At 39.7% G+C, this 22,967-nt stretch overlaps 3 protein-coding genes and 2 non-coding genes across 11 annotated transcripts in view; 2 read left to right on the forward strand and 3 right to left on the reverse strand.

Moving 5' to 3' along the window:
- Window positions 1–1,031: 1,031 nt before the first annotated feature.
- ccdc47 (coiled-coil domain containing 47) lies at window positions 1,032–7,044 on the reverse strand. 2 transcript variants are annotated; one of them, XM_044181104.1, is made up of 13 exons: window positions 6,890–7,044; window positions 5,405–5,703; window positions 5,170–5,271; window positions 4,151–4,325; window positions 3,871–3,992; window positions 3,711–3,776; window positions 3,468–3,569; window positions 3,187–3,297; window positions 2,948–3,033; window positions 2,778–2,836; window positions 2,521–2,630; window positions 2,216–2,383; window positions 1,032–1,692 (listed from the first exon to the last, which is right to left on the reverse strand). In XM_044181104.1, the coding sequence occupies exons 2-13, from the start codon at window positions 5,693–5,695 to the stop codon at window positions 1,612–1,614; spliced, it is 1,473 nt and encodes a 490-aa protein (XP_044037039.1). In that variant the 5' UTR covers window positions 5,696–5,703; window positions 6,890–7,044; the 3' UTR covers window positions 1,032–1,611. The 2 variants fall into 2 exon arrangements, with proteins under 2 accessions (XP_044037039.1, XP_044037038.1); XM_044181103.1 differs by lacking the exon at window positions 6,890–7,044 and adding an exon at window positions 6,629–6,653.
- Window positions 7,045–9,170: 2,126 nt separating this feature from the next.
- dcaf7 (ddb1 and cul4 associated factor 7) lies at window positions 9,171–15,157 on the forward strand. Its single transcript, XM_044181273.1, has 7 exons — window positions 9,171–9,573; window positions 9,899–10,057; window positions 10,918–11,029; window positions 11,129–11,247; window positions 11,336–11,545; window positions 11,868–11,985; window positions 13,480–15,157. The coding sequence occupies exons 1-7, from the start codon at window positions 9,436–9,438 to the stop codon at window positions 13,650–13,652; spliced, it is 1,029 nt and encodes a 342-aa protein (XP_044037208.1). The 5' UTR covers window positions 9,171–9,435; the 3' UTR covers window positions 13,653–15,157.
- On the reverse strand, window positions 14,888–14,959 carry trnac-gca. Its single transcript has one exon. It is a non-coding gene; the product is annotated as a tRNA-Cys (tRNA).
- Window positions 15,158–16,515: 1,358 nt separating the features above from the next.
- kcnh6a (potassium voltage-gated channel, subfamily H (eag-related), member 6a) overlaps window positions 16,516–22,967 on the reverse strand; it is a 35,900-nt gene continuing 29,448 nt past the window's right edge. For 2 of the 6 annotated variants that reach the window (XM_044181269.1, XM_044181271.1), the window contains 7 exons: window positions 22,709–22,961; window positions 21,736–21,929; window positions 20,816–20,909; window positions 20,426–20,713; window positions 19,771–19,951; window positions 18,963–19,179; window positions 16,516–18,471 (listed from right to left, as the gene is read on the reverse strand). In XM_044181269.1, coding sequence (XP_044037204.1) covers window positions 18,190–18,471; window positions 18,963–19,179; window positions 19,771–19,951; window positions 20,426–20,713; window positions 20,816–20,909; window positions 21,736–21,929; window positions 22,709–22,961 — 1,509 coding nt within the window. In that variant the 3' untranslated portion in view covers window positions 16,516–18,189. Of the gene's footprint in view, window positions 18,472–18,962; window positions 19,180–19,770; window positions 19,955–20,425; window positions 20,714–20,815; window positions 20,910–21,735; window positions 21,930–22,708; window positions 22,962–22,967 lie in introns of those variants that run through there. The other 4 variants (XM_044181268.1, XM_044181270.1, XR_006376193.1 and 1 more) reach the window with 3 other exon arrangements.
- trnac-gca lies at window positions 19,644–19,715 on the forward strand. The gene has a single exon. It is a non-coding gene; the product is annotated as a tRNA-Cys (tRNA).

Consider the following 22,967-nt stretch of genomic DNA (forward strand, 5'->3'; position numbering starts at 1 on the left):
AAACACCTCTAAAGACAATGTTTGAATGTTTGCCATCAGTAAAGTAGCCTATGTCATGCACCATGAAATAAATAATAAACAATGTGGATGCATTGCTGGAGAGAATTCATATAATTTTGTGACTGCATTTGCAAATATGAGTGGAACAGAATAGACATTTCAGAATGTGTATCAATAAGAAGAAAAAGTATATAAAACGTCACACTCATCGGTCAAAATGTGGAACAACTGGTTTCCACAAAAGTGCGCCATTAAATTGCATACTTGGTCATAGAATTTCATTATTTTTCTCTCAAAGTGGAAATCCTTTTCCCTTGTTATATTATTTTACTAAAGTCATAAACAGGTAAAATAAAACCTGACTGAAAAAAATTAGATATATACACTAGATATGAATAATTAGGGCAAGATAATGCAATGAACTGAGCAAACTGATTAAAAACAGATCCATTGACATACATGTCCACTGGAAAAATCCAGATTTATGGAACTACATCATACTGTGTCATCTGCACCGTTAGATCTCCAGATTACAAAGGGTGGACACTATCACACTGTGCAATTTAAAACATAATCCCACTGAGAAGCTGCAATGCTAATTTTTGTTGAGTTTAACTCTAATTTCTGACAGCATATTTATGGTTTTGTGTTGAAGGACTGCATTACATTTTGATATCGTGTGGCCAAAAAAACCCAAGAGATTCTTGTGTTTTCATATAACCCGAGGGGCATCATAGGTTTGATCATACCCAGACTTGCATTAGACCCAGACTTAAATCTGGATAGACAAGGTCGTTGTATCCATTTTAGCTTGTCAGCCGCACAGATGTAACCTAATCTAGTTCAGAAACTGCTGAGACAATCTAAAAGTTAAATTTAGCATTAAACCTCACCCATTCTGCTACCAAAAGGTCTGTGTACACAACTGTCTTAAGACCCGCAGGCCACATTTTTTTGCACCCATCGTCAGTCATCATTAATTGCCTTGAAAATTAAGTCAATTACTTGAAATTAACAACAAACACAAACAGTTTTCCAACAGACTCCAATGCATTTTATTATGTTTGCTCAGATATTCATTATAAACAGCCTGCACGAAACCAAGCATAGCAGATATAAATAAAAATTTCCTTGATAGTATTGTTTAAGATTATATTAATGCTAATACATTTCCGATGAAACCACAGCAATGCGTTCATTCCTTTTAAAATGTGGCCCAATACCACCAAATAGTGTGTTCCTTCCCAGCAGATTTTAGATTAAAAAGCTCACCGAGCTACACAGCTTTCAAACAGAGCTTTGATTAATTTTGAGAAGATGTTTGGACAGAAAAAAAAAAAATCCTTGCAGGAATTGTGGTGTGATTTGATGGTGAGAAAGTCTCTTTCACTTGACATGGACAGTTCACTCTCAGTCATTAAGGTTTAGCCACACCAAATGGAGCAGGTGGTGACAGAGACAGCTAAGCTTGACACACCCAGAGGCACAGGATGTCTGTTCAGAGCGACTGTAAGCCAGAGCTGTGGACTGTTGTGAGAGAAGCTGGAGAAAACTGTCTGCGCTGAGCACTGCAGTCATGTGTGCTGGTTTCACTATCCCTGTGGTGGTCTTTCACATGGCTTTCACTTTGATCTGCTTCATCTTCATCTGCTTTTTCTCAATCTTCTTCTGCTCACGCCGCTGGGCTGCTTCCTGAAAAAGAACAAAAAGAAAATATTTGAGACATAAATATTAACAGTGGAAAAAAGATCTATACTTATTTGTGTGCTTTTATTTCAAATAATTGCTCTCCATTTTGGGTAATATGCTGAGATGAAAGTTAGATGAGAAGATTGATATGACTCTCGTCGGTAAATGTACAGCTACAGCCAGCATCTGGTTTAGCTTAGCTTAGCTTAGCATAAAGACTGGAAACAGCTGCCCTGGTTCTATCCAAGGGAAACAAAATCCACCTACTAACACCTCTAAAGCTCTGTTAACAAGTTATGTATCGTTTGTTTAATCAGTACAAAAACGGCACATTATGGTTTTACCGTTTCCAGCCTTAGCTAGCTAAGCTAACTGGCTGCTGGCTCTAGCTACATATTTACCATAAAGACATGAGTGTTATCAATCTTCTCATCTAACTCTCAGCAAGAACGTGTAAAGCAGATGTCAAAATATTCCTTTAAATGTCTTTTTCTGGGGTTTGTGTGTGGCATTTCCAATTTCAGACCTCCAGACGACGTTGTCTGTCAGGGTCCTCCTCATTCATGATCCTCTCCTTCTCAGCTCTCTTCTTCTCCTCCCGGCGAGTCTGAGCTGCCTCCTGACGCTGAGCATGAGTCTGCTTCAGGAAGTTCTCCTCCACACGGGCCCGGTTTCTGTCAGCTTTCTGTTTGCCCTAAATATGCAGGGAGGATAAAGGGACTCGTATCTACACTTTAATCAACTTTAAATTTAAAAGCACAAAATACAGCAAATAAGTGAGTGGCCATTTGGATGCACTATGATGCACCACAGCACTAGAATCCTGCTCACCTCTCTGTTGAGGCGGAGTTTCCTGACTTTATCGATGCTGTAGATCACCATGTTCATTAGAGGGAGCAGAGTGTCCATGTCTTTGGGAGAGGTGTTGCCCATGCCAGGCACTACACACACACACACGCACACACACACACACACACACACACACACACACACACACACAAAAAGTGTTCCTTAAATACACCAATAAAATCAAATTATGGGGTCATGATATATAGTGAAGATTTTTCAGTAGGAGAGAAAATGCTCACCATTAAATGTAAACAGCAGCGTCTTCTTGGTTTCGGGCAGCTTTAAGGGCTGACCCTCCCTAACAAAACCACACAGGAAATTTTAGTATCACATCGAAAAATCAATCGAATATGCTAAATAACTTGCATGTAAGAGATTAAAAAGACAAAAAGATTAAATAAATACTTACTCTTGCATAACTTTTGGACCAGAAAATTGGTCCGAGAAATGGATGGACTCAATCTTGTCAGCATGGTTGGTGATATAATGCACCATCTAAAAATACCAAAAACAGATCCAGACACATGAGAGAGCTGTATTTAAAGACAAAAAGATGTTGGTGGCCAAATCAAGAAACCCTGTTCAGTATTCTTAGACTCTGCTGTGCCTTTTCTTAGTAATACTGTGAGATAAGCATAAAAAGACCACCTTGTTGTCCATCACCCCATCTGTGACTTCACCCATCTCACTTAGAATAGTCAGGGAGTCTGGGAGCCCATACTTGGCCCCAGACTTAGGCTTGTCCCCGCAGAACTCACTCTATGGAAAAAGAACAAAAATTGAGTTCATTGTTTATTAACGACACTGTAACAGTGTGAACAAGGACTGCCAATAAACCAATCCAACTGTGTAGTAACAACAGTACTGTACAATAAACATAGCTTAAGATTGCATCAATTTGATATGCACAAGTTGTGGAGGATATTTACCAAGTCCTGCATCTCCTTCTGAAGCCTGGCCATGGCCTTCTTGGTGCCAACAGCAAACACAAAAGTGTCCATGTCCTCATCATTAAGAGTCACTTTGATTTGCTACAAACAGACAGACATCATTGATGAGACAATGGTTGTGACTGCGAGACTACTTTTAGAAGCACAGGCCAGTGCATCTGTGTTTTGCGTTCCACAGACTCCACACAGACTTATTCGAATTGCTATTTGACTAATACATACCACTTGATCACAGACGGGCCTCATCATCCTGGCCAGAACGTTGAGCAGGTCCTGTCTCTTCAGAAACTTGAATAGACCACAGGGAACATTACATGACTGTGTATTTAACACAATACAGTGACAACAACACACACCTATACATAAAACACTTTGCCCATACCTTGAGTTGGATCAGCATGCCTTCACAGCACACACGGCCCGAGCACCACAGGTTGTAGATGTGTTCATTTTCCTGATTCAGCTTCCCAGTGCTCACTGCTTCTTTACTGGTGCCATCATCACCTATACATGCAAATTATTGACAGTTAACACAAGAGCGGCTTCATACCAACTGTCACCATTTCATGCATTTGAACCAGGGACGAAGCTCAAGCACATGCAGTAGTATTTCGTACACTGCTGTTGTATACAGGAGACAACTCAGAGGTGGAAGAACTCACCCACTAGTGCAAAGTTGCTCTCTAGAAGTTCTCTGTGTGAGTTGAACCAGGCCTGAGCGAGGCGACTGTTCTTGTTCTTGCCAATAATGTAGTTCATGATGTAGGCCAACAGGCCGGTCACCATCAGGATCTCCATGTAGTAACTCTCCCAGCTGTTCTGGAGATGTGCAGGAACCTGCAGAGAAACAGCAAACAGTTGTCAGTATTACAACTTGACCAACACTGGATTTTTGAGGCCAATACTGGTATTGATATTTGAGAGGTTAAGTTTTTTTTTCTAAATCAGATAACGACATAGGCTGCATTAACATTTAAACAACATAAACAAACAATCTAGCTGTAGATCCCTTAAATTAGTTTTTTTTAAAGAATTGTGAAGATACATACTGAACTGGACATTTTACAGTTGAAAAATCAACTCAGTGCTCTCTGGTGGACAAACTATGTAATGATGACACGTTTTGACTTACCTCAAACCTATTTTGTCATTTCTGTACTGCAACTTTTTGTTACTTGTTGGCCAACATATACGCCAATAACGATATATCTGCAATAAGCTAATATCGGCCTGGCCAATTTAGACATCTAGCTCTCATCAGTATCAATGCAAATGAAACAATGGTAATTTAGGCTGAAAGCAATCAGTTGCCAAAGGCTACAATTTCAGTGTTGCCATTGTTGAGCTTCCATGAGAGTAGTTTATGTAAATTGCCAGCATCCTCGCTAACCAACAAAATTCAGCAGCAGCTACAAAACAGTGGAGTATTATGCATTTCTACTGCTTTCATTTTTCCTCGTAGTGGCCTCACACAGCTACAAAACAGTGGATTTTGATCACAGTGACAACACACAGATCATGAATTAAGCCTTATAGTGCAGCATGCACCCAAACACAAATGCATTTACAGTAAAAGCATCTTTTAAGGAGAGCAGAAATTGTGTGCACATTCAGAGCCTGGGAAGATCACAATCAGCAGAAGACAGTAGGTGAGAAGATTTTAGCAATAAACCCGGCTTACAGTGTGGATTATGAGGGGGTCCTTCATGGAGTGGCCAGTCTTCTCCATGTCTCCAATCCCCTCAAACTCCTCCTGGTCATACTTGCTGTACATGTCTTGATCCTATGGAAACATGAAGCTTAATGAGCTTTGCTACAGATTCTGTATAAATTAATATAATGTCATACATGATCAAAAATGACTTATTATGGAAACTGTGCTAAAGAATTAAGCTGTAAACAGCAATACAAGACACCTGTGTCTCTGAGTCGTCAAAACCATCCTGGCCATCCTCCAGCTCCACAGTGGCTTCGTCTTCATCTTCATCCTCTTCGGGCTGTGAGGACGGTGAGACACGAGGAAGAGGGGCAGTTTCTGCCTCGGCCGCTGGATCGTCGTTCATGTCCTCAAACTCAGCGAAGTCATTGTCATCAAAGTCTGCTATGTCCTCGCCATCATCAAAGTCATCATTGTAGCGTCCCCTGGAGACAGGAAGGGCCAGGAGGAGTAGCAGCGCCGGTATCAGGAGGAGATATGCACTTTGCATGGTGTGACCTGCACCAAAGTGGAAAAGCAGAGTGAAAGGCAGTTGATGCAACAGACAGGAAAACATGTAAATAAGGGAGGTTTAAGAAATGACAGAGAAGGTCAAATACAGAAGTTTAACATGCCTGACACAAATTGTAAACAATAGCAAAGAACACTCTTACACACCCTTCCAAAAGCAAGAAGTGAAAGTTGAAGGTCAAATCTATTCAGAAATTTGTCAACTAATACATGTTGCAACTTGCAAGCGCAAGGTTTTTGTGTATTAGCCGTATTTAAATGAGGCCTGAGGCTTGCCTTAATATTATAGTCTCTACTAAGTACTTGGAAGCACTGTCAACCTGCTACAAGTTATCCCTTCATGCCAACAACGTTATACTACAACGGTCATGTAAATATTTAACATATTAGTCTTACATGAAACAAACCCATTTGACTGCTCGGGCTTAAACTTTGTCCTGGTTAAACTGGTCCTAATTACAGTAAGCAAGTCAGTCGCTGCTCACGCAGCAGGCATTCACGTGACAAATCCAAAGAGAAACAAATCCCTACGGACAAACTAACTAGAAAACAATGACTAATGAAGAAAATGAACTCTAAATATTGGGAAACGTTGTTTTATGTATCAGAGTACGCAACTAAATTCCCAGTGTCATCGTCATTGCGGAATAACAGGCTAAAGCAAGAGTATATCAATATAAAACAAAATGTGGCACTACTGGGGCAACGTAAAGGTTAAACTCAGTCAAACTTAAGGAGCTGAGTTTGAATCCGGTGAATATTCAACCAGAAACTGTCGCTAGCACAACTAACTTTAGCCAACGATCCAACCTTTAACTTACGGCACGCTTGCTAACAGGCTAAAATAACTGGCTATGACTGACTCTGCGTTTTTATGGTGGCATTCTAGTCAAAACTAACCATGTGTGCTTACCTAATGACATATGTAGGATTAAATCACAAGCCGTAATCAAATCAAATCGCAGTACCAGACCCATCCCCCAGCACTCACTCACTCTATCATTAACTGTTAGCAAATCTGCCATTAGCATGCTAACAGTGGCTAACTAGCATGACACCTTGTTGCCAGCACCCAACCTGATCCTGAACGGAAAGCAGCATTATTTCCGCTCTTTAACACTTATTAAAGTATTATTAAAACAAAACGAGTGAACAATACGAATAAGGAGCTCACCTGGAGAATTACTATAACAATAAACGTAACGCTGGTCGAGCTGGACCGTCCTTAGTAGTGACGTTACGCCTGAAGCATTCGACACAGGACCGACCTTTCAAAACAAAAGTATAGCGGAAGAATGTATCAACGGCTCCCTTCAACACCACAGAAATCACGTGACCACCATCGCGCCTGCATACGTGATTAATTTGAAAGTTTTATTTTGAATGTTTTAACCGGAAGTATTTGCATACTGTTATTATATCTGCCTTGACGCTAGTGGAGTTGATGTTTGGGTCTTCAGCGCCCTCAAGTGGCCACAGTACGTAACTACAACTCTGTCTAGTTGAGAATAGTGTTTGTATAGTTTGTGTGATTATCATCAAATTGTTATAGTATATTTATACGTTTGTTGTATAGCACATATAGTGTAGTAAAGTCCAAACCATTTGTTTGCAATTGTCTTACAATACAACTGAGAACATGACTGGAAATCCACTATTAATTAAGAAGTTAAATAAACAAATTATAAGTAAATAAAAATAATAATAATAGCAATAATAAACCATTTTAAAAGTCAAGTAAAAATTAAGTTAACATGCGGTAAAGTGTCTTTACGGTCTGACAATAAAGTTGTTCTGTGTACTGTTCCCTTCTCCTTGCACCTCCCTACTCTATTCTTCTACAGTAAAGTGTCTTTACCACATGTAAAAGTGTGAGAGCAAATCTATTTTTAAAGGCTTCAGTTACAGGAGGATATTTAAATAAGCTTTTGACAAGCTTTGTATTGTGAACCTTGTGCAACATGCTGGGGAAATACTGTATGGGCGTGTATGGTATAACTATGGCAATAAAGCACATTTGAATGTATGGTCAGGGGCATACCCTCAGTGCCCTCCGGTGGTCACAGTGCGTAACTACATCACATCTATTGTAAACTTATTTTGAATGTCCCAACCGGAAGTGTAAGTATGTTATTATGTCTAACTTGATAATAGTGTAGTTGCAGTTACTTACTTTAACCACTAGAGGGCAGTAATACTCACAATTATAAACACAATCATGTTGATTTCACTATTAATAGCACTCTTCCGCGTCTGCTAGCAGATAACTCCAAGCCGATTCCCATTTGGAGCTTAAGATGTGTGTGTTTGATGTTTTTACAGTTACATTAAAAAACAAAATAAAATAGATACACTTAAGTATGAAATGATTATCGAAAATGACGACAGATCGTCTGTATTTCAGGATGTGCTTTGCTGGATGAATTTGACAACAATGTATGTGAAGAACAGTAATTAGAAAGTGACTTATGTAGTACGGATCCTTAAATGGTTTATAAAATCTAATTTATAATCTAATTAGTGTGTTCGATGTGTTCATGTATGGTGTAATGTAATATATAGAGGGGGGAGGTTGGTTAGCTAAAGTTAACAGTCTATATTAAGCCTTGGTTTGTTTCTGTCATAATTTTATATTGATTATTACAATAGAATCACAGAGAAAATATTCCCGTTTGTAAAAACTAAATAGAGGTAAAATAACAGAGAAAGTAGAAAGTAATTTCTACCTCTCACTTACAGTTGTTTGTCAAGCTGTGTGTTTATAAATACGGCTGTGGTTCATAATCACGAGTATCCAGTAACGACATGTGTTTGTCAAGTCGGAGACAATAATATAATCATACTTCCGGTTCAAATGTTCAAAATAAAACACACTTCACAAGAGGGTGTAGTTACGCACTGTGACCACTGAAGGGCGATGAACACTCATTATTATTATGCACTCACGAGAACCATGAACTCTAGTTATAACAATAGTCCTCTGGTTACATTTTAAATAAAACTTTTATATTAGTTACTTGTGTGGTTGACACTATATGTGCGTGAATTTCTTATGCTGAAACTTATCTAGAAAGTTATATGTTAAATATAATACTTTACACAAACAAAGTCATAGAAATATGGGGAATAAAAACGCAAAAAAAGAAAGAAAAAGTTCACAAAATTATAAACATATAAACATAAATACAAATCATCTGACAATCTTGTTCACAATGTTTCTTAAAAGAAGCGATGTCTTGTTTTTAGAGTTTTTACAGACAGAATCATAAAAAGTCTGCAGTTCATCACAAAACAGGGTGAGAAACCTGTAGAAACTGAAGAAATCTGGCTTCATTAATGTGATGTTTGCCTAAAAGACAGAATTATTTCTATCGAATTATCTATTTGAGTGTTAGACTCTCTCTAAGTTAGTAAGACCATACTTTCTGTTTAATCAATGCTTTTATTTTTACATTAACAACCGGAAGTCATGTGTAATATGTCGGACTTGGCCGTTCTTTAGGTCGTAACGAGAAATGCTACTCTTTGTTAAGTAAAGTGGGGAGAAATCTTGCTCTAAAACAAGATTTGTTTAATTAAATGGTCATTGTCACCACATCTGCGTATATTTGCCCTTGCAAGTTAAAGTAACTGGTAGTAGTTTGCTTGCAAGACTACTTATTTCGTAGTTAGCTAACGCTAGCGTGTTAGCTGCTCAGACAACAGCTACAGTTCGGGAGTATGTCGCTTCACGGGAAAAGAAAAGAAATCTACAAATACGAGGCGCCATGGACGGTGTATGCGATGAACTGGAGCGTCCGTCCAGACAAACGCTTTCGGCTGGCACTTGGGAGCTTTGTGGAGGAATACAACAACAAGGTGCGTAGTGTGGTTATGGCCATTCAACAGCTAACGTAACGCCAAAGATGGTAACGTTAGTGAGCTAATGCTAATGCTAGTTGTCCTGCGCAGCATCAAGGCATACAAATCACAATGTCTGTCTGTCTTGTTATTCCACAGTTACACAAAAGTACAACGTGTTCCTGTGTAGGTATTTAGCAAGCCTGTCTTTGTGTCGTTAATAGTAATATCCCTTATTAAGTTAACACCATATATAGCTAATGCTATTTCTAACCCTAGTAGCCCTGTAAACAGTCGTCTGGCTCTTCTTGAAATAACAGGTAATGTGTTTGCTCCTGCCCAGGTTCAGTTGGTGGGTCTGGAAGAGGAGAGCTCAGAGTTTGTCTGCAGGAACACATTTGACCACCCTTACCCCACCACCAAGATCATGTGGATACCAGACACTAAAGGGGTGTACCCGGACCTGCTGGCCACCAGTGGGGACTACCTGCGCATTTGGAGGGTAGGATATTTGCTGTTACAGTATATGTGTGGTGATATATCTATTTTTTTTATGTTCATCAAATTCCAACAATCTTATCTTACCTACTCTTAACTTAACTTAACTAACAAGTGTTGCCTGTGCAGCAAAAGCCTGATATGATCTTATTTCTCTTTGCCATAGAGCTCCTTTGTTGTCCAAAAACTATTAAAAACAAATCAGGCAGCCACATTGTTGCACTGGGTGACACTTTCCTTCATTAAGATGAACACACACTGTGGTTTATTTTGAGTCAGTCCTACATACACCATCACTAGAGCACCAAATATGTATTAATCCACAGCTGGAAGTAGTTCTCAACAAATGCTCTACTCACTCCTGTTTAGAGACGTTTGCTTAAAACTACGGCACCAAGCTGTTTAAGGAAATTACTTTAGCCTTTTAAAAAAAACCTATATATTTGCGACCAGTTTTTCATTCAGTCTTAAGTAGGCACCGATAACCTTGGTGTTTAGTGTCACAAGCAGGATAGGGAAGTCAGGAAGTATTGAGAGAATGACTAACACAGTGTTGGTTTTGCCTTTTCATGTGATTTGTTGATAATAACAATACAATAGAATATTGCCAGCCTTACTTATCCTTTAACTCCCTGTATGTTCCTGTGAACTACAGTACTCCATGACTGCGCCTCAAGAGACAAAAAAGAAGACATCTTTATCTGTCAATTATCAGTCACACACAATTGTGGTATAAACGCAAACTAGTCAGTGCTGTGGCGGTAAAATCAGTTTGTTTAGCTGTAAAATGGCACATCGGCTTGAATATAGTGCTTGTTTTAATAAGTCTGCTCACTGCCAAATTCTTTTGCATTTATCTCGCAGGTCAGCGATACAGAAACACGTCTTGAATGTTTGCTGAATAACAACAAGAACTCAGACTTCTGCGCTCCCCTCACCTCCTTTGACTGGAATGAAGTCGATCCCAATCTGCTCGGTAAAAAAATCCACTATATGATAAACTGTAAAGAGGCTACAAATTGGGTTTTGTTGATCTTTAATTTGTATACTTTTAACACGTTGGTTCATTCTGCAGGCACTTCCAGCATTGACACCACCTGCACTATCTGGGGGTTGGAGACTGGTCAGGTGTTAGGACGTGTTAACCTGGTGTCTGGACATGTAAAGACGCAGCTGATTGCTCACGACAAAGAGGTCTGTGTGTGTCTGCACTGTAAAATGAAGCGCTATGTGTTTGTGTACACAGGTATATTTAAATCAGTGTTTCTTTGTGTCTTTACAGGTGTATGACATCGCGTTCAGCCGTGCAGGAGGTGGAAGAGATATGTTTGCCTCTGTGGGAGCTGATGGATCCGTCCGCATGTTTGACCTCCGGCACCTGGAGCACAGCACCATCATCTATGAAGACCCCCAGCACCATCCACTGCTTCGCCTCTGCTGGAACAAGCAGGACCCCAACTACTTGGCCACAATGGCCATGGACGGCATGGAGGTCAGTTTGCTGTCGATTCTTTCAGCCTATCAGCCTTTTTTATTTTATTTTATTTTTTATTAAAATTGAAACATTGGTAAGCCGAATAAGCCTGCAATTCCGTTAATTCTTAAAGGACTTTCCAGTTTCGTAAGCATAAAAAAAAAAAGAAATGTTTAATTTTATGGACACTTTACCAAAGTTTCACATTAATATTTTATACATATAATAATATAATTCTAATGAAAGTAACTGGATGGGAACCAAGTGCTTCCCTGCACACTGGAATTGAGTGTTTTTTCCACCTCTGTTAGTCTCTAGCATTAATATTTCTATTTGATAGGTGGTCATCCTGGATGTACGTGTGCCTTGCACTCCGGTGGCTCGGCTGAACAACCATCGCGCTTGTGTCAACGGCATCGCCTGGGCCCCTCACTCCTCATGTCACATCTGTACTGCAGGTAAAGGCACCTGTAGATTGTGGGATAACGACAATCTTACAAGTTAATTACACATCACACTAAATGGGAATGTCAGATTGTGCGACAAATACCTTGTGAATAGGTATTTAGTTAGTTATTTAATAGGTAACCGGTCTGTGCCTCATGTATTACCATTAGAATCAAGTCACAGAGCTAAGCATCCGAATTTCTGAAAAATAATTACCTGACAATCTTTAACAAACCCAGAAGGTTGTTTAACAACACTGCTGCTCTGAAGGTGCCTCATTTTCCTAATCCAAACAAAGATGGTAGCTGGAAATTACATCTCTCCTTACTCAAGTTGTACAACATGAACCAAAATTTAAAAATGTTATAATTTTTGTTGTCTTGGTATATATTGACCTTCTTTCCAGTATTTTACACTCAGTGGATACTTTATAAGGTACACATGTACGATCTATTGCTATTCAATACAACAGCTCTGTCATAAATTTTACGTTTACGAATATTATACGTCCTAGTGCGCGTGCGCCGACGTGCATTCTGCCTGGTGCCGTAGCTCCATCTCGTCGTCTTACTTTTTCCAACTTTTAGCTTTCTTTTTTTTTTCCAAACTTGAGTAACTTGTCTGACCTGTATTATAGTGTATTATTGTACTATATTTTTTGCTAGTACTTCTATTCCTGTGTGCACTGATGTGATAATGAGCTGCTGTAACACAAGTTTCCCCTCGGGGATCAATAAAGTATTTCTGATTCTGATTTTATATATATATATATATATATATATATATATATATATATATATATATATATATATATATATATATATATATATATTATATATATATATATATATATATATATATATATATATATATATATATATATATATATTAATATATATATATATATATATATATATATATATATATATATATATATATATATATATATATATATATATATATATATTAATATATTATTGAGGTCATAGTTAAAGGTAGCGTTATATGAGGTGTTTCAAATGTTTTATCCTCCATATTTGTAAACATAAGGGTGGTGGAATATTAGAAACACCTTTCAGTATAATGCTGCCCAGCACAACACCATTACTAACTATGACCTCAACACTAAAACATTTAATTGAATTAACACCTCTATGACAGTGTCAAAAAAAAACTGGACGTTATAGGCATCATAATAGTAAAAGTTGTATTGGATTGCATTAGATTGTATAGGTGTACCTATCAAAATGACCACGGAGTGTATATTTTAATACAAAATAACGCTTTAATATGTCCTTGCTCTTTTTGTCTCAATTGTCACAGTACAATCTAAGACCACCGTTTTTGATTAACAGAATTCTCTCACGATTACTAACGTTCGTCTGAAACAACCTTAAATCATACAGCATAAAGGGACCTCGAGGCTTAACTTTATCTGTAATCAGCTGCTTCTTCAGTCTGAAACATCTCTTTTAATGCCCGCTCTGCGTGTCCTCTTTCCTCAGCCGACGACCACCAGGCTCTGATCTGGGACATCCAGCAGATGCCGCGGGCCATTGAGGATCCCATCCTGGCTTACACTGCTGAAGGGGAGATTAACAACGTGCAGTGGGCCTCCACGCAGCCGGACTGGATCGCCATCTGCTACAACAACTGCCTGGAGATCCTGCGTGTCTAAAACCACAAACATTTAGATGAAGAAGAAGAAGGAGCGTTGTTTCAGATTTGGACTTAATTCTTTGTCCTCGTCCCACTGCTTTCAAGACAAGGATGAGGTCACGAGTGAACTTTCGGAACGTGTTTGGAGTATCACACACCTACTCCACAATAACCTGGTTTACATTTTCTCCCATCTCTTTCCTCCATTGTTCTTCTATTAAACGTGTTTAAGCTTTTATTTATTTTGCTCACAAGGTAGTGTTCGGCATCTGTACAGCAGCTGTAAGAAGCTTTGAACTCTTAGCAGTTGTCCATGAAAATCAGATTTTTATACTTCTCAGTGTGATTTCAGCCAGCTGTGAGATTATCATGAAGGGTTTAGATGTAGTGTGTTTCATCTGTTTGATTTGTAAAGGTTGATACAAACTACTGTAGGTGGCAGAAGATGACCCCTCTAATATGTAGGAATATGTCGTAGCCTTCTTGTGGACTCCTACCATATTATTGGTGATTCAAAGATCAGTACATTATAGTCTTGTTTACCCCTGTGGCAATTTAAGCTGTTCAATTTTTAAAATGGGTGTGTGTCCAGTATCCTCTCTCTCCAAATGAAAGTATCGAGGCTCAAACTTGTGACCCGTGCATTTTTTTTAAAATTGTAATATAACGTGAGAGGGATTCATAGAATCACTGCAGCGGTGTTTGTCGTCTCATGATGTGTTTTAGTTTGGCTGCTGATGCTGTGAGGCAGCCATGTACAGCAACACTCAGAACCTTCCAGAGCAACGTCGTTCAGCCTTTTTAACCCCCTACTTATTCTCTTCTTCTTCTTCTTTGTTTGTAGAAGATTGTGCTTGGAAAGCTGCGTTTTCTTTGTGTTAGAGTGAGCTGTGAAAGGGGAGGAGAGTTAAACAACTTTCTGACTGAGTCTGCCTCTCTTTTTTTTTTTTTTTTTTTTGTTGTTTTCAATAATTAAAGGGTCATGTCCTTGTAGCATGCCATTACAAGGCAAAATGTACATACATATAAATATATCAACTTAAGATGTTGGTAAGCCAAGTGTTCATGTTGTAGCTTTTTCATAAAGTTTATTATTGAATTTGCTCTAATAAATTGTATTCCTCCGTGTCCTAGGAACAAACCTGTTGCTGTACTGTTGTTTTGTGAAGTTGGTTTTCAGAGACATGTCACTAGGAATTATCAATATTGTTATCTTTGCATGGCCTATGGTCATAATGTGTATAAAAAGCACACAGGGGGCACCCAGATTTGAACCAGGGACCTCTTGATCTGCAGTCAAATGCTCTACCACTGAGCTATACCCCCTGATGTTAATGTGGTGTTGATTTCATATCAGATCTAGAGCTCCCGTCTCCTGCTGTGTTTGCATAGCAAGTATTTGGGTGGTGTGAATGTGTGTTGCACGTGTGTCCTTTATAGACAGGTTGGCAAATTAAATTCTTATTTCTCATTTCCTAGAACCAAAATCTAAGCAAATGATAAATGTTTGTTTTATTTCCCAGGTTTCAGTCTCTTTAATTTCATTCCCAGGTGGCTGCTATAATACAAAGGTGATGTTGGTCTACCAGATTGGTTAACCATCACTTTCAAATCATTACCTAATTTCCAGTGGTGGAAGAAATGCTTGGATCCTTTACCTAAGTAAAGATACCAGCCAACAGTGTAAAAGTACTCCATTACAAGTAAAAGTCCTGTATTTAAAATCTGCCAAATGTACTCAAAATATCAAAAGTACTCATTCTTGGAAATTGGCCCCTGTGACTGACATATTATCATATATTACAGCAAGAGATTGTAACTACTGGTACATCAGTGAGTAAGCAGCATTCTACTGGTGTAACTGGTTGAGATGGTGCTAGTTTCAACTACTTTACATACAGTAAAGGTTAAGGAAGTTTATATATCCAGTCAGGCCAGAAAGATAAATGTGTAGGGTCATGAGATGATTAATGGGAGAGGAAAAAAGACAAAATAGTTACACAAATTTGTATTCTTTTTAAAAAAAAAATCTCTAATCATTCCTTTTATTGTGAAATGTTGGATAATTTCACCTCTTAGGGTCTTGGACAGTTATTTGAATGAAACCATCTGAGAGGTTTAGAGGGGAGAGCGATGTCTCTTTGGTGGAGCTGCGAATGACTCGTAGACATCTGAAATGGAAAAGGAAGCCCCAACTAGGCACTGCTTTTTTCACAGGGGTCACAGGCCAAAATGGTTGGGAATCACTGGTTTAATCTTTAACAATGCATTGTATTTGATAAAATTATCATGTTTTTTTATGTAAATGTTAATCTGAAAAGTAACTAGTTACTATAGCTGTCAAATAAAAGTAGTGGATTAAAAAGTACAATATTTCCATTATGAGCTGGAGTAGAGTAGAAGTATCATAAAATGGAATCACTCCAGTGAAGTACAAGTACTTCAAATTTTTACATTTACTCAAGGTCAGTACTTAAATAAATGTACATAATTATTTTCCACCATAGCTAATTTTAAGATTTGTTCCCTCTACTCTGTCTCTACTGATAACTGCATCTCTAGTGACTTTCAGCCAAGCTACGCTAAACCTGGCTGTTTATGGAGCACTGGTGAGCCAACAAGAAGTTTGGGCTTAACATGATCAAAACAGTGTTAAATCACTGGTATACTCCTTAAATATTGAAGCTGGTTGAGGTGCAGCTTATTTTAAGTTATGTCTACTGTTGGTTAATTGAATTTACTGTATAACAGTGCATCATATTTTAGGTGCCCAGTACAGGTTTTCAAAATTAACCAGCAACTGTTAAATAAATGTATTGTCGTACGAAGTACAATTTGTCCATCTGAAATGTAGTGAAGTAGACGCATAATGTAACATAACATTTACATATCTCAGAAATGTATTAAAGCACAGTGATTGAGTAAATCTTTTTAAGTTAATTTCCACCACTGTATAGAAGTCATTCCTCATCACCACCATCTTGACAGTGTCATTCAAGTTTGTTCATCCTTCAACCCGCATCAAATGCAGCTGCTTAACATGTCACACCCCATCCTGGTTTAACTCTGCATTTCCATCATTAAATACATTCTCAGTCACCCAAGAAAGTCCATCAGTTGAATCAGACTTGCAGTTGCAGTGTACACTTGCAGAGTTTAGTCAACTGTCACATAGTGCTGAATGTTTCTTCTGTGACATTACATGTGGTGTTGCAGTTAGTATCCCAGTGCTTTGCTGAGTAATCTGAAAGAGAAAAGCATTTTGAACTCCCAGTGTAACTCTGCAGTGTCTTTAATCTAAAAAAAGATAAGTAACAGGAATTTGTGCTTCAAGAAACATACAGAATTAGAAATGTTTAAAAAGTCATTACATTCACCTGTGGTTGGAACTGTGAAATCGTTGTAACAAAGGACGCCTTGAGACGACGCCTCTGCGTCTGTCTGTGATTGACAGTTACCATCCACTTCACTTGTCACTCCGTTGACATAAAACAACCTTCTGCAATTTTTACCTAAGTATCAAAGTCTATCCTCTGTGAATCAAAATGATCAGGAGAACAAGTCTTCTGATGTTGAAACCATGTGACCATGCCACTTTGCAAAAGTAGTTGACACATGTTTGAGTTGAACAGCGCAGATATACAGACACAGAAACAGGGGAAACCAAGCAAAGCAGTCATGATCAAAACAAAACTGTAAGAGCTATGTGTAAATGTACAATAAACTATAACGTTTTTCTGCTCTGCTTGATCGAGTACATTATAATACCTTCTCCTGATCAAATGACACGTTTAACAAGTACTGTTGATTCATGTCAAAAAGTCAGAACATGAAACATGAGATGAAAATTACATCCATTGCACCACCATCCTTCACAGTGTGCCAGACAGCTATGGTATGCCTTTTGATATTATTTCAACATACACCAAAACAGCAATAGTGAGTCTCTAACTTATAACACTCATAGTTATTACATTTACTAGATGTATCATTCTTAATATAGCCAATACATCTCTAATATTAGGAAAATAATTTCAGTTCCAAGTAAATGATTACATTTTCCTCAAGTCTAAATGTGCAATTGTTATACAAAGTGAATGTAGATAATGTGAAACATATTAGTAGTCCTTGACATTTCACCTCTGTTCAAGGAAACCTTGGCCTGGGATGCAGATTGTGTAGCTTTCAGATCCAACGACAGCATGACGCATGTATGCGTATGTATGTATGTGTTTGCTGTCAACAAAATTTTCACAGTCTTCCCACCCTGCTGGGCAGGAATAATCTCTTCATTGCACAGGACCTCGGGTGTGAAGGGACGCTGGAGCACAAAACCACAGTAGCCTGTGAGGGCGCCATTAGACTCTGTATGTAAGAAACAGGAGGCACTCTGAACCCTCAGTGACGTCGAAGGCAAGGCATCCCAACCTCTACAGCAGCATCTGAACAGGACAGAGGAGGTTTTGAAGGGAGGAAAAAGGAAGTAACAGGGCGGGGAACATATGGCTGTCCTGTCCAAAGGACCAGGCTTTTGGGTGGTGTTGGTGATTGGTGTTCTAGCTGCCTGGCAAGACAGGGTCAGAGACATGCCTCTGGATCTCCTGCATCTCTGTGGAGGTCTCCAGGTGCTCAGGGAGGGAGGGGAAGCGCTGGCTGCTACATAGCAGTCCAGGAGGCTCTTGGGCCCCTAACAATTTAGGTGGATTGAGGTACACAGAGGGCAGATGTGGTGGGTCAGCCTCCGGTGACATGGACACGGTGTCATCAGAGGCCACGGTGAGATGGATCCCGCTGGACAGGGAGTCCTTGGATTTGTGCTTGGAGTCAGAGTCTGGACTCTGGAAAGAGAGAGAAGGATTAAGCCTAACTCAGACAGGACTAGTTTGTTGTGGGGACCCCTCCTCCTCCTCAAAATCTACCTACCAGCACCTCTGACGATCATTAATTGCCAGGCAACCAGCAGACACTCCAGGAAGTTACTGGTCCCCGGCCAAGAAATAGTTCGGCACACAACACCTTGTGAAGCAGGGAATTGTTGTTTTTACACTTCAGTTGTTGTATGGATTAAACACATGTGATACGACATGTTAATTAGTGAGCTTTAGAGGTGCTGGTAGGTGGATTTTGTGATCTTTGGACAAAGCCAGAATAAGCATAGTTCCCAAAATGTCAAAATATTCCTTTAATTTCCAAGTTAAAGGATTTACAGCTTTGGAAAAGGTTAAAATGACTTGATGTTGCTGGAATTAGTCCCATAAGGATCCAAAAATGGATGACTACAGAGCAGCAAACTTCTCATAACTTTAAATATGTAAACTGAACACAACACCTGTAGGAGTGAGGCAGAGCTGTCGATCTGTACTGGCTGGATTGGAGGGACAGTGTGGATTGTGGGTGGTCCCGTGCTGTACAGGTTGGTGGCGTGTGGCGGGTGAGGCGGGTGAGGGCTGGGGGACACAGCGCTGTAGGCTGGAGGCACCGGGGCCATCTGCCTCTGTAGGAGCTGCAGGATCACATTGATGTCTGCTGTCATACGGGTCTCGAGCCTTGGCAGGATAAAGAGAGACATCAGCAAATGTGACCTCAGGAATTTATCTTCACGATCAAAGAAACACACAGCTTAAAGTTCTACTAATGTTTTGACGCAATGCTTCGTAATCTTGAGTCTGCTTTTTCAAAAATGTCCACTAGGTTTCTCTCTTGCTCTCTCTACAGTATCTCACTCTTTCATGCACATATAAGCAGACAGGCAGTTATATGACTTACTTTACTGAGAATTTCTTTCTCACACATGACCCTTTCTTATCTCTATTTGTCTTTCCCTCCTCCTCTCCCTCCTCCCTTTCTCTCATACACATGCAACTCACATTAACACAGTCTACACAACCAGCTGGGAATTGATTTGCAAACACTGCAGGAGAAGAAGGGAGGAGCTGAAGTGACCTGAAGGCAAATATTGGTCATTGAATAATAATAATGAAAGGCACCACCTATTAGTTCCTACATGCCAGGGGGTATAGCTCAGTGGTAGAGCATTTGACTGCAGATCAAGAGGTCCCCGGTTCAAATCCGGGTGCCCCCTCTTTTTTTTTTCCTTTCTTTTCATTTGTTACTACTCATACATAAAACCAACTGACCGGTTTAACTGGGACTGCAGAAGCTCCAGTCTGGACTCCAGCTCACTGGGCCGATCCTCAGTGCAGGGTGGAGGGTGGAAACTGGCCCTGACTGAGGACGGTTGTCTCTGGCTCTCTGAAAACTGACTGGCTCTGCGGTCTGGCCAGTAGCCATACAGGCCTGACATGCTAATAGGGGCTGCTGCTGTGAAGAAGAAGAAGAATCCTGCTTTGATTTTTGAAACACTTTATTGTTATTCAATAAATCATGCAATCTGTGGGCAAGATCGACTGTCTAGGAGGACCAGTCAGTGTGTACTTAACAGTGTTATTCTCGTTTGGGATTTTTCATTAGTTTTTATTTTCATATAATTTTCCATTTTTATTCTAATTTTGGTGTAATTTTACTACTTTTAGTGCTGGCATCATTTTAGTTATTTGTAATTTTATTGTTACTTTATTTTTACCTGATGTTTTTTGCAGATGTAGCAAAAGTGTGTTGGAAAAACTACAGCTTAGTAAACCTGGTGGGGAAAGAATCTCAGGTGCAAACTCTGAAGAGGGCACAGATGGAATTGAGATTTAAAAAGTAATCTGGTACACCTCTAAAATGTTTTAAGGCTCTATGGGGCCTATTGGAGACGTGACTGATGAAAGGATTGTAGGTAGTCTTTACCTGAGTATGGTGGTCCTCCAAGGTCTACAGGTGGTCCCATCCCAGCTGAAGGTCCACTGTGAGGCAGGAGGTTGACCACTGCTGGGGGATAGTCTCTGGTGTCACCCCCAGGGGGGTACAGCTCCCCCTTACTGTGTCCCATGGGCTTCATCTCTTCATCACTAGACTGTGAACAGATACTAGCGCTGCTGCAGAGGTCTTCCCAGTGGCGTCCTGCCATCGTGCCCCGGTGGTGGTTTGCAATCGGACAGGACTGATTGGGGTAAGAGTCCTCACGGTCCATCCCGTCTGTACAGACAGGGTCACAGGACAGCCAGAAAAAGACAATACGGAGATTAGACAGAACACAAAAAACATGTGGAAATTTGTTATGCCTTGTCCCTCACTCACCTGGTCGGTTTCGACGACGCAGGGAGCTTCTCCGATGCCTTGTCCGGCGGTAGCCACATTCAGAGGTTGGGGTTGGCTGGTTTATTCTATCTGCCTGATACATATCAGCTTCAGTAATTCAAAAATACACACCAGATCTCATACTTAAAGGATATATACATTCTTGGACTGTCTTACATCATTATGTATAATAAACCTATGATCTTTATCACACCTTTGGGGCCTGTGACCTTTCTATGAAGATTTTTTGCCTGTATAAGGTTGGTGTAATGGTGAGTCAAGAAAGAAGTGATTGTGTGCTACTGAATTTAAAATCTACACTGAAGCAGCCAGGGATCCACAAGAATAAAGAAAACACACCAGGACACAAACAACAGGCCAAGACATGGCAGGTACATTACCAAAAGTCAATTATACATTTTTTTAGGATGGAATATTTCCTAGAATATAAGGACAAGGATACAATATAAAACTGAGAAGAGATAGTCTAAGTAGGTATGAATAAGTGATATCTTTTTGACCACTTGTTTGTGACCACTTGTGGTGCTATAGAGCTTCTTTTGCTGTGCATGCCATGCATAGAGGCAGTTAAGTGCCAAGAAGGTGGCGATATGCCAGTAAAAGAGGAGAAGAAAAACATTGCAAGCTGATATAACAAATGCAGGTTTCAAAGCATTTTTAAAAAGACTTTGCAAATGTTTCAGGAGGTAGGAAATTCATTTTGCCATGTTTGTGAGGCTTGAGGGATACACACAATAGGTCTTATATTTATAATGAAAACTCCACAGTGTGAGTTAAGTTGTCTTAATTCATTAATTCATGAAGTGACAGGTTTTCTTAGGCTCACATTATGCAAAAGGCCTGCAATCACTATTAGATTGGTGTTTCTATGTGTAACATCGTCCTTTGGTGGCACTCACATCTCTCAGGTTGAAGGTGATCTCCAAGTTGTTCCAGAACATGTCAGAGAAGTCAGGATACATGTCCAGCACTTCCAGCAAGTCGTCTCTCAGGATCTTGTGAAGGTCGCAGTACGTCAAAGCCCTGACATCAGCACTGGATTTACCTGGCCTCCCATACAGACTGATGGGTTCACCAAAGATGTCGTTCTTTCCTAAAGAAACCGCAGTAAAAGGAAAGACAAGCATGGGAAAAAAGTAACAGTTAATCAATAGATGTTTGACCAAGTGAACAAGCCACTGCTAATAATAGTGAAAATAGTTTACTGACAACATTTTGATGGATGAATCTGATCCAAAACAAATGAAAAACAAAGCACTATAGTGACACTGATCTTCAACAGCACTGCTGCTCAACACAAATTGGTCCCCTCAAACACAGCTGAAAAAGAAATGACCTATGCAGCCTGGATCTGAGTGCTGGCCCTATTGATGATCAATGCCACTGGAATGGAAGTGGAGCTGTGCCCAAACACCTCTGGCAACACAACACACAGAGAAGTGTGCATGTATGTGTGCTGTGCGGTGTAAAGGGCAGAGTGAGTTGTGTCTCTAGCTTGTGGAAGACATGAGAGGGTGGAAGAACAAACATATACACAAAAACGACAAAAGGAAAAGCACAGTAGGCCTAGTTAGTTAGTTATTTGTAGTTATTTAACAAACATTTTATGACATGATGTGGTTACACATTCAAAAATGCAATGATTTACCTCTTTTTCTGCAGTGTAAAATGAAAATTTTTTTCCAATTTCAAGATTTCATCTTAGAGTTTGGTTATTTGTAATGGGCACTGGTCATTATTATTGACATTATAAGTAAAATGATTTGTTGATTATTTAAATGAGTGACTGATAATGAAAATAATGGCTGATTTGCAACCCTACTAGAAAAAAGGACAAAGTAAACAGAACTTCCACTGTGGCTTGCAGCTCACCTAGTATGGCCACCACCACATTGTCCCTGAGGATTTCTATAGAGCCTCTGGAAATGAAGTAGAGGGCGGTGAGAATGTCCCCACTGTGGACCAGCGTGTCACCCGGTGGAGCGTGGGTGGTCTTGAATCTCATGGCTAGAGCCCGCAGGCAGCCTTTGTTGGCACCTCGAAAAGCTTTGCAGTTCTGCAGCAAGCTGCGGTTCAAATGGAGGCAGATGTCAGCCTGCAGACACTCAGGGAAACCCTTTAAAACCTGCAG

The sequence above is a fragment of the Siniperca chuatsi genome, linkage group LG21 (assembly GCF_020085105.1).
Source record: "Siniperca chuatsi isolate FFG_IHB_CAS linkage group LG21, ASM2008510v1, whole genome shotgun sequence".
Taxonomy (NCBI): Eukaryota; Metazoa; Chordata; class Actinopteri; order Centrarchiformes; family Sinipercidae; genus Siniperca; species Siniperca chuatsi.

Bases quoted from the DNA above. Each gene is read 5' to 3' on its own strand.
- ccdc47 (XM_044181103.1), bottom strand. The intron at 3,570-3,710 runs GTATGTATTAGT...GTCTGTTTGTAG, and splicing joins GGCCCGTCTGTGATCAAGTG to CAAATCAAAGTGACTCTTAA. The intron at 2,631-2,777 runs GTGAGCATTTTC...GTGTGTGTGTAG, and splicing joins GCTGCTGTTTACATTTAATG to TGCCTGGCATGGGCAACACC.
- dcaf7 (XM_044181273.1), top strand. From the start codon at position 9,436: ATGTCGCTTCACGGGAAAAGAAAAGAAATCTACAAATACGAGGCGCCA. The intron at 10,058-10,917 runs GTAGGATATTTG...TTTATCTCGCAG, and splicing joins ACTACCTGCGCATTTGGAGG to GTCAGCGATACAGAAACACG. The intron at 11,986-13,479 runs GTAAAGGCACCT...CTCTTTCCTCAG, and splicing joins ATGTCACATCTGTACTGCAG to CCGACGACCACCAGGCTCTG.